Source organism: Mesitornis unicolor, unplaced genomic scaffold (assembly GCF_000695765.1).
Source record: "Mesitornis unicolor isolate BGI_N332 unplaced genomic scaffold, ASM69576v1 scaffold51162, whole genome shotgun sequence".
Lineage (NCBI taxonomy): Eukaryota > Metazoa > Chordata > Aves > Mesitornithiformes > Mesitornithidae > Mesitornis > Mesitornis unicolor.
In genome coordinates, this window is record NW_010170847.1 from 2,469 (window position 1) to 13,368 (window position 10,900).

General features: G+C 42.3%; 1 protein-coding gene across 1 annotated transcript in view; it reads right to left on the minus strand.

Annotated features, from left to right (window-relative positions):
• KMT2E (lysine (K)-specific methyltransferase 2E) overlaps positions 1-10,794 on the minus strand; it is a gene marked incomplete at its 5' end in the record, with an annotated part of 12,141 nt that extends 1,347 nt beyond the window's left edge. Inside the window, 11 exons of the mRNA XM_010179822.1 lie at positions 4-332; positions 530-1,115; positions 1,978-2,069; positions 2,228-2,347; positions 2,446-2,534; positions 4,414-4,715; positions 7,664-8,227; positions 9,040-9,096; positions 9,248-9,501; positions 10,235-10,379; positions 10,540-10,794. Coding sequence (XP_010178124.1) covers positions 4-332; positions 530-1,115; positions 1,978-2,069; positions 2,228-2,347; positions 2,446-2,534; positions 4,414-4,715; positions 7,664-8,227; positions 9,040-9,096; positions 9,248-9,501; positions 10,235-10,379; positions 10,540-10,794 — 2,793 coding nt within the window. The remainder of the gene's footprint in view (positions 1-3; positions 333-529; positions 1,116-1,977; positions 2,070-2,227; positions 2,348-2,445; positions 2,535-4,413; positions 4,716-7,663; positions 8,228-9,039; positions 9,097-9,247; positions 9,502-10,234; positions 10,380-10,539) is intronic.
• Positions 10,795-10,900: the final 106 nt, after the last annotated feature.

A 10,900-nucleotide genomic window follows, 5' to 3' on the forward strand; every position in this document is an offset into this window, starting at 1 on the left:
CACGGCGTGCACCGGACCGACGACGTGTGCTACAGAGTGCTGCTGATGGGCGCTCGGCTGCTGTACAAGGTGGGGTCCCGGGGCAGGGGGAGGCGGAGGAGGAGGTGGAGCAGCGGACGCCGCTGCCTGGTGATGAATACTGGGGGTCTGAGAGGGCAGAAAGTGACCCGCTGCGACGTGGTGCCCTGGCACTGCTTGCTGCCCCGCAGCGCCAGGAAGTGCTTGGTTTGGTCCGGATGAAAACACAGTCTGGGGGGGGATGCTGCCCTTCAGCTGGCTGTAACTTGGAAAGTTTCCAGAGGGCTGCTGGTTTTGATAGTAAGTTGAAGAAGGGGGTGGAGGGGGTGGGGGAGGGGCAGAAAGTGACCCGCTGCGACGTGGTGCCCTGGCACTGCTTGCTGCCCCGCAGCGCCAGGAAGTGCTTGGTTTGGTCCGGATGAAAACACAGTCTGGGGGGGGATGCTGCCCTTCAGCTGGCTGTAACTTGGAAAGTTTCCAGAGGGCTGCTGGTTTTGATAGTAAGTTGAAGAAGGGGGTGGAGGGGGTGGGGGAGGTGGTGCACTGTTGTTCAAATTTTGTTGGTTGAACTGGCTGTAAGAGGCTGAAGATTGTCCTGACGTTGTCTGAGTGAAGAGGGGCGCGCTGGGCTGCTGCGGATTGCTGGGCTGAAGGGTGGGCGCTGCCGGGTAGAAGCTTCGGTGAGGCTCCCGCTGGGGCGTCCCGACTTGAGGTGACTGCGGGTGATGAGGTCTGTACGGAGATCCCAGCTGCTGCGAGTGAGGCTTTGGTGAAAGGTACCCGTGCTGCACGGGCGCGTGTGGGGTGGAAGGCTTGGGGGGGTTTTCCACGTGAGGTGAAGGGGGGCAATGCAGCTTCAAAGGTGCAGAAGGCAACTTCTGTGAATGTGAAAGTTGCTCGGCAGAACTGCGCAGGTGTGGTTGAGATGGGTGAGTTTTTGAAAGTGCTTGGACGTTATTTGTCAGCTGTTTTTGCTGCAGCTCGGGTTTTGGGTGATTCGCACATTCAGCCTCGGGTGCAGTTTCCCATTGCGAATCTGGTTTTGCGGGCGTTTTCCCAAGTGACTGCGTTGAAACGACAGGACTCGGCGAAGAGGGCTGCAACGAAAGGAAGTCGGTGCAAAACACTCAAAAGGTTCAACTACGCATGCGTGAGAAAGAAAATAGCTTCTCAGAATACTGCTCTGTCCCCCTGGTGGTGGAAGAGAGTGCTGAGGCACGGGAGAGGTATTTGATGTAAGAAAAACAGCAACAGCGGAAGGTTAAACATACCAAGATGCTGCTTTTAGCAAGTAGGTATCAATCACTCTTGAAAGTTAAAGGCCAGCAACTGCATTTGAAAGCAGTAACAGAAACAGGACCCATCAGGTCAAAGTCAGAATCTGTTATTTGTTAACACTTTGATTCCTGAGCCTGAAAGAACGAACTGCAGACAGAACCTTGTACAGAAATAAAGCCATCTTGGGAGTGATTGAACATTTTAAAACTGGCAGTGTGAGCAAACGGGCTACGCATTACACCCTGAATGACTTCGTTTATCACTGTACAGGCAGCTGCTCCACATCCTTCCCTGCATCAGTGCCTCTGCTGCCAAACCCTGACATGGCTCCAGCAACTCCTGTTATGGGAGCAGCACCTAAATCGCGGTACTGCTGCCAGTGCTGCCAGCACGTCGGCATTCAGCCTACCGAATCACTGGTAAAACCTCTCCTGTGTCCACAGAATGCAAAAACCATAAAAGTGGGTGCAGCTACTGAAAGAACAGAGTATCAACCAACTTTTTAGCATGTATGGACTACCACAAATACTCCTGCAAATGCCTACGTCATATTACTGCACAGATGTTACAGACGTACATGTTCATCTAAGAAGTAAATGAGATGAACTACTTTTCAAGATGAACTGGAGATGTATGTATGTGTTCACATGCACATCACACAACACGTACGCTGTGCATTACCTTGCTTGCTTTTGACGGACTCTTGCAAGTCTTCTGTGAAGTATCTGGGGACGGACATTCAGAAGTAGGCTCTGGATTTTCAGGATCAGGTTCTACAGACAGAAAGCACAGATAAATACAAAAGTGGGAAAATCCAGTCTTTGCCAAAGATTGCTAAGCACTTCCATAGCTCTTTTAAAGTCAAATACAATGATGTTTTAAGAGACTATTCAATATGTCAAGTGCCATACAAGGTCATCCACTTACTGACCTTCCATAAATTCAGTGAAAGAAGGGACCTTAAGCTGCAACTGGGAAATGGGATTTGAATGAGATGAAGGTGGAGACTGAACATGAGATGGTGAGCAGGGGCTACAGGGTGATTCTCCCCCTACAGATGAAGCAGACCCAAACACAGGATTAGAACGATCAGCGACCACCACGGGGCACTGGTTGGGTGGATCGACCTCGACATGCTGCATAACTCACCACTGTCCTTGTCTTTCCTATGATCGCTGAGAAGTAAAGCTCTCTGGTAACTTCGCTCTCGTACTTGTTCCACAGAGGTTGATGCAGTCCTGGAAGAGAGAGAAGCACATTTTAAATGTAAGAGGAGGTACTCCCACAGAGCACAGTTAGGACAGTGCATAGGCAAATACTGGGTCAGGGAAAGTTCACTCTGTTGGCTGCATGTAGAAGCCAAGCAACTGGTGGTACATCAGGAATCATTTGTTGAGTATTCTCTATCTTTTTTCCCCCCCATTTCCTGCAACCTTGTTACATGACAAGAACTGACAATTCCATTTAATATGGAAACAACAGCTCTAGATCTGTGGGTCTTTTTTATTTTTCTGAACACTTGACAAATTTTTCAGAAAAATAAAGGTGGCAGTAACTGCTTCCTATTCTCCATTTGTAGAAAACTCTTCTACCAAAGCTGGAAATTGTCTATTTTATTTATTTGTACTTTTTTAAAAGCATTTGCTCTTTTAACAGTGGATCCGTAGCTATAAATACTGCACAAGTATTAATGTATCTTGGTCTAAACTCCTATGTTTCACTGGGTATGTCAGACAGCGGGTATGAAGCAGCAGTCGTCATCTCTCCTAATCGATTACATGTGACAATCACAGTCTGATTGGGAAGAACAGAAATGACAGCAATCTACAGAACTCCATTTTTCTTCAGACAAGAACATGCAGCATCACTAAAATAATGCTGGTGCTGTCTGCAGGATCACTGCAAAAAAAATTCTTCCCCATTTAGCCTCTCTGCTCACAGTACAGTACACTGATTTCTGCACAGAGAACTCACAGTCCCTTTTCTATGAAACTCTGAAGACTGCACTTACGTTCTCCCTTCAATTGGTTCTACAAAATCCTCCTATCCTGGAACAGCTGGAGCACCAGAGCAGGAGGATCTTCAACTCCTCAGCCCATGCTCATCCCCAGCGCTGTCAGGCCTTCGCTACAGCACGAAGAACGTCTGCAGGCTTCACTTTGTGCTGGTAACGTTTTGGAGACAGCATCACCAGTATTGACCTTAAGGCTACCAAGAATGTAGTGGAAAATGTTGTGCAATGTTTATACAGACTGAAGTCATTCTACGTCATCCTCCTTCACACTCCCTCACTCCTCAGGATTTTTGGTTGTTGGGAGTATCTGGCATGGCATCCAACAGAGCATATGGTCTGCACACAGGGGAACCATTTAATCATCACCAACAAGGATGCGAGCCCTGCACACTGCACTAACAGCAGCAACCACCACAAACCCGCTCCAGCCACATCACTGACAAACACTTCTCAAGTCTTCTCATCCATACAGACGAGTCTCCTGTTCCACCCTTCTTCCCTACGGAACTTCTGCAAAAGTTCTGAGGTTTAAGATGGAAAATGACCACTTCAGCCCACAGACAAAGCAGTGGAGATACAAGGACATGAGTGCAGAGCAAAGGCTGTGCTGAGAATGGGACCCAACCTCTCTCCCCACCCAACCGCTGCTCCTCCTCCACACACCTCAGCAAGCACATGCAGCCCAACTCGTGCAGTGGTGGAGGGAGCACGCCTACTCACTGGCACCATTTACTACAGATTTACAAGTGTACTTTACCTGTGCAGCTTTACGATCTACAGAACTAGGCAATTTGTCATGCCTGTTTTGCTCTTAGAAATATAAATGCTCTCTTAATACCCATTTTGCTCTTAGAAAATAAAAAAGCAAGGCAGAATGAAAATGTGTTAGCCAGTATCTTATGGGTAATTGTTAATACATTCTAATCTCTCCATGGTACCTGCTATATTTCTGAGTAAAGAGACATGACGACTCTTTACTTTTGTGAAAGAAGAGCTTCCAATTAGTCATTTGTAACTGCACCCTTATCAACAAAAAACAGGTTTCAGGTGGAAAAGCCTGAAGTAACTCTTCAGCACTTAAGTCTTATAGCTTTGTGGCTTACCACTGAACTTCTGGTTCATTCTTCTCACTGGCAGCAGATTCCTTAATTGCACTGTTGTTGCCAGTGTCCTCTGGAGCTGCATTATAAACAGTAGCTGGCAGTGGTAAAGGTAGGCTTGCAGCGCTATCAGTTTGCTCCCCGTTTTCACCACTGTTGTTATACCCATCATTAGCACCATTGTTACTACTTATGCTTCCTCCAGCAGCAGCATGAGGAGATACAGTAACCAGGGGAAAATTCTCTGTCTTGGAGCCACTTTTCCTAGCTTCTCGTTGTCTCTTACGGTATTCTAATAAGGATACCTATGGAGAAAAACAAAAACAAACAAACATTAGAAGGGAAGTTTACTTGTTTCTTGACATTGTCGATTAAATGTATTCTTTCAGTAAAACACCATTAACTTGGTTCTAAAAGAAAATGGGGATAGATTAACTGAAGATACTTCAGTACAACTGCAGTGAATTTACTGCACAACTAATCACTGTACGGGCAATGTACAGAAAAGCTACTGCTTTTTTTCTCTTTACAGAGAAGTCTGCATTTTGCCTCAGGCAAGCGGCAGATGATGCAGGTCAGCAAAAGGCTCCCTGCCGAAGTCGTCTGGGTGGCTGAAGCTGTAAGGGACTTCACAGTTGTTCCCGGAACTGCAGCATTAGTAAGAGTGTACTGACAGAGAAAAGCTAATTTTATGAGACGCTGCATCCTGCTCTCAAGTTTGACTCCCTTGTGTGAAAAATCCCACCACGCTTCTGCTTCACTCTACTGCAAAGCATCAAAGAATTCTCCACACTCTTTGTACATTTTTCTGAACATACAGAATTCACAACTTAAGACTTACTTTCTTTCTTTCTTTTCCCAGATTATTTTGAATTTGTCTTTACTGCACTCTAAAAAGAAACTGATTAAGAACATAATTTAATAGTAAATGCCAAGTAAAGTTTATTAGTGAAAACCATGACAATGAAGGGAAAAATGGTTTCTACCTTATGTATCTATGTGTATGTAAAATCACTACACAGAAGCTCCCATAGAAAACAGTTTAGATGCAAGATTACCTTCACTGAGAAATTTTCAAGTGTTTACACTGTATATCCTCAGGATTTGAAACAGAAAACTGTTTGAAAACTGTTTCAAACTGACCTTTGGACCTACTTAATTATTCAGTAGGGAAGCCAGGTTGGTGTAAATGGTATTTGAATGTTTCTGAATAATTTCTTCTAGTTATCAGCAACCTACCCTGAACCACACAGCATCCAAGAAATGAGAGGGCAATAATGAAAAACATTCACATTTAACTGGCTGTGTCCTCAATAAAGCTGACATCTGGTTTGTCACTGAGAAAGAAACCAAGGCAGCCTGCACTGGCTGTGGTCCTGGGGTTTCCTGTGTCTGTTGGCTTCTACCCAGCTCTATCCATTAAAGACTCACCTGTATGTCAGGGTAAGGACAGTTAAAAATATTTGCTTTTTCGTCAAAGAAAGTTTAGGTTAAGACCTGATCTTGCACTGAAACTATCTGTATTATTTCTACATCCCATCACTGAGATCCCTTGAAGATTATTACTTTAAAGAAAGCTTAAGCGTTCAGAATGGATGGAATCTCTGCAGTGTGGCCACGGGATAAACTTGTACAATGGTGAGAGAAAACAGAACAGCAGATGCCCACAGAAATGTTGAAATACGGAAAAACTTCCTTTGACAACTGCAGGCTTCTCCTACAAACATTCCTGAATTCTCCCCTTAGTCCTTAGGTGAGATTCTCCCCCCCTTACCTTTTTTCACTGTAGAAAGTTGCATTTTTCTGTGTCTTTGGAAACCTAAACCTCATATTTTAAGGGGTACAGATATAATTTTCTCTGGTTGTTTCTGGGATTTGGAAAGAAATTAATTTAACCTTCAGATAAAGAAGAATGTGACACAACGAACATTTTGGCTTCTTTTTGTGTTGTTTTTTTTGTGTGTGTGTGTGTGTGTTTGGTTCTTTTGGGGGTTGTTTTGTTCGGTTTTGTTTTGATTGGCTTTTTTTTGCATTTTTTTGTTTTGGTTTTTTTGTTTTGTTTTGTTGGGGTTTTTTGTGGTTTTTTTTGTTTTGTTTTGGTTTTTTTTTTTGGTGGGGTTTTCTTGGGGGTTTTTTGTGGTTTTTTTGGTTGGTTTTTTGTTGTTTTTTTCCCCCAACATTTTTTTTCTCCAAAATTCTCAGGTCAGGACCAGGTAAGAACACAGCTCATCTTGCTTCAGTGAAGTCTCAGTTTGAAGCAAAGTGAAGCAAAATCCAGTTCTGATGGAGAACCTCTGAAGGAAGAATCCCGTGTGCTCCCTAGCAAGGTGCACCTAGAGCACAGGGGAGGAAGCAGCACGTACAGGGGAGGATGAATGGGAGCAAAAAAACCAAAATCCCATCGTGCATGCACATACATACACAGAATATGCCCCCACCCCTTTGATCTTCCATAAAGAAAATCACACATTTCAAACATAAAACGATAACTGCTGTCTGCTGCAAGACAGAACTGGTAAGCCCTTGCACTGCACAACACTGCCTTCCATGTCTTGTCATTTCTGGAAGGAGCAAAGGGAGTTTAACCTGGCAGCAAAGTGCAGTCACAGACAGTTATGCAGCGTAACTTCCAATTCTGGTTCGAGCTGCCCACAACCACACAATTTACCTACAAGAACTGTTTCATGAGAGTAGCAAATTTAGATAGTGCTTATTTTTCAAACACAACGTTTTATAGAAGAAATTAAGCCAAGAAAAAGATTTCTTGGAAATGAGGATTTCATGTAGTTCCAGCAGTGAAACCAAGATACCTTCGAATTCCAATTTTTTATATACTTGAAGTCTCAGCATCACCAATCTGCTTGTGCACTTTTTTGCAGTAATTAGTGACAGTTCACAGTGTATGGTCTCTATAATGCTAGTATATATTCTGTATAATAACACATTGTAATACTTGGTGGCATAAGCAACCACTTTGAAACCTGAAAAGCTTATTTACTGAGCAATTCATTTAAGGACTCATAAGAAATAAAAGTGAATTCTTATCTATTACTTGGAAAAAAAATAAATTTACTAATAGGTGTATGCAGCTTTACTCTTTGCTCTTCATTATTTCCCCTGAATAATGCCCACTACATTGTAGTATCTAAAGATGAGCCATCGGTTGTTTTTTATTAGATTATGGTTCTTTCTGTTATAGAAATATTGTTAGCAGACTATGTAAGACAGAGCAAATGATTCTTAAAATTATAACCTTTTTCTTCTGCGGAGGATTCTGGGGTGTGCAATTCCCATCCATCAAGTTGTCATTACTGACAGTCCTTCCAAAGCCAGATGCAATTCCATCTTCTGAAGTACAAAAAACAGATGCTTCCATGAACATGCCTCTAGCATCGTCTTGAATCAGGCACTTTGACTCGCTTATTCTGAATCCACCTCCTACCTCCAACTGATGTGAAGGGGTCAAGTCCCTCAAGTTAGAATTCATTGAGAAATTTACACCTGTCCTGTCGGGACTTTTTACCCAGGAAGAATAAATTGTGCCCCGTCCACAATGAGCAGTTTCTAATTGGCTGTTTGCATCAGTCCTATCATGTGTGGGGGCTTCCAGGTTTTTATGCAGTGCGCTTTGCTCAATTACTTCGAGTCCCAGCTGAAGGTCTGACACTGATTCCATCTCTCCAGTGCACTGACGTGTGACATCAGTCCTATTCCTCGGACTGGAGTACCCAATAGTCTTTATTTCTTGCAGGCCCATTTCTGTCAGGTTGGAATTTCTGAAAGAATTCAGTGCTAGAATCGATGCTCTGTCATATCCCTGTGTGAAGAAAAAAAAAGCACATCAGCTATTCTTCCACACTGCAACAAAATTAAGTAGGATTAAAGACCCTCCAGTACCACAACTTTATCTATTTTTAAGAAACAGTTCTACAGCCAGTCACTTACTTCTACTATTGCCATGTATTCCTTGAAAACATTTTAATAAAAATGCATACTAAGCGAAGTAAAAATGAACTTCAAATGCCAGGTTTGATTTATGACTGGCAGAGGAAGGGGGAGGAGCTTCAACAGGAGCAAGTCCCTAGCCAGGGAGTTACAAAGCACTTGCTTCAATTCAACAGAAAAGGGATCCTCAGTTTCAAGATAAAAGAAGCAGAAAACCCGGGCACATTCCAACCGCGCTTGCTGTACCTGAACTAATCCACCTAAACCTGTTTATTACCTTTCTGCCCCGCTCTCTCATTCTGAGCATAATTAGGCTCAACAAAAACCATTTAAGAGATGCTGGTAACAAGGAGAAATGTTATGTCAATCTAACTACAGCCTGAAAAGCACAACTGTGTTTTTTCTGTTCTGTTTTTATCTATAAATTGCAGTAGTTACTCCTTTCCATGACAACCATCAGGTTTTTACGTGATACAGAAAAAGAGAAGAAAAAACCCAGTTTAAAATAGAAAATTAAATGGGTGAAGTAGAAATATACAATAACAAGCAAATAAAACCTGTAGGGAAGCCACCCTTTACATCCCAGGAAACTTGCAATGGCTGCTGGAAAGCATTTACTAAGAACCATGCATCCATACAGGTGCAATCAAGACAGCATTTGCCATTTTTGGCAAATACTCTTACCTCTTGACTGTAAGCTCGCCTTTTTATTTCTGGGGAACTGTCAGGTGAGGAAATATTCTAAATAAATAAGAAGAAATTGCAAGTCAATTTTTTTTTTTAGCCTGGAGAAACATAAAACACTCCCTTGTAGCAGGAGTACAAATACTGATATACCTTAGAATGTGTAAACGCATTCTCTGAGCACACTGCCATTAATTATAAATCTCACCTCAAAGTGCATGGTATTGCCATGTATACATGGAGTTACAGGAGTAACTGGTGAATAGATGGGTTTGTAACCATTTCTACAAGCTTCATCTTCCGTTTTCACCCTAGGAGGAGTAGCGAACAGCGATGGCTCGGAGGCAGTGACGTCAGCATGGGTTGGTGTGGCGTATGGAGAAGGAGTAGGAGTGGAGGTTTCTGAGAATGCAGACTCCAACAGCTGATAGAGTCTTCGTTTTTTTAGTGGTGTCGTTAGATCTGTGGGTAAAAATTAGAAGAAAGGCAGAAGAGATCTTAATATAGCAATCACAGTTGTTGAAGTACGGGATATGATGAAAGTATAAACACCAAATTAAAATATTAGTAAGAGTACAAAAATCTCTTAAGGGCAGACTTCCTGAAAAATAAAACTCCTCACACCCTACAGATGTATCAGGTACTGAAATCTGTGCTAGGATGATGGGAAGAACTGTCCATGTTTCCACAAAATGAAAAATCAACCTCTCTGCATTTTAAAAACTGTTCACCTAAGAAGTCCACATTTCAAGTTCAGGATTGTACACAGGAATCATCTGACAGATGGCATATCCCTACAGAAGTCTCTTTAGTTTTTAGCACGATTCCATTTTGTATTATGCCTAAAAGATTAAACAGCTTTTCCACCGGGTGCAACGCAGGCCCAATGGATTTAAAAGAAATGTAACAGCATAGAAAATGTACTTGTAATCTTAATATTTATAGTGAAAAACATTAGTCTTTTGTTGACTGTAAACACTATGAGATATAGTTGGTAACTTATCTGGTATCAATTATACATTAGGGGAGAAAAAAATCCCTACCACTATGAAAATACGCATTTCTTTTGAAGAAAAGTATCAGAAAACAGTGCAAACACCCTTGGAATTTTCATTAACTTATCACTTTAAAAACCACAGTCTTCCACCACATTTAACCACATAGCTCTTATGTACTGTATTAGTAAAAGCTCCACCTGTTAGGGAACAGCTGTCATTCAGTAATAAAGGACTTTTATTTTCACCGTTGATGGCTGGACTTCTAGATCTCTCTTGTGATGGTGAATTAAATCTATCGATCATTGTTGAATTTTCTTCTTCCAAAGCCTGCTTCAACCAACGCTGTAATAAAACAAGTTCCAATCAGTAACTCCACAGTTTAATGATAAACAATTCAAAACATGTTACATGACAACTTTTTTCTACCTGAATTCGTGCTAGCAAGTAAAAACTTATTTTTAATTAATATGGGATGGGGAACCATAATGAAGGGAAGCATTACCTTCTTACAAGAGCCAGTAATGTTTTCCACAGGTTCTTTTTTCCTCCTCTTTTCTGAAAGGAATGGTGAAGTAAAACGAATATAGTGCTTTGGAGTTGAATATACATGTGGACTGTAAGTGAGACCTGGTAAGGAATTCAGCTGAGTAGCCAGAACTTCAGGGTCGGTGGTTATGCGTAGAGGCCTTTCCGACAGACTGTCTGTAGGCTTCCCTGCTTTATCGCTCTTTTCACTTAACCATTCACTGACCAAGTGCTAAACAGAAAGAGCAAAAAAAAAAATATTAGTGTTTTATGAGTGGTTTTATCAGTGGCTATTAGAAATTTTTAGTCTAATCACAGAATCACAGAACGTTAGGGAT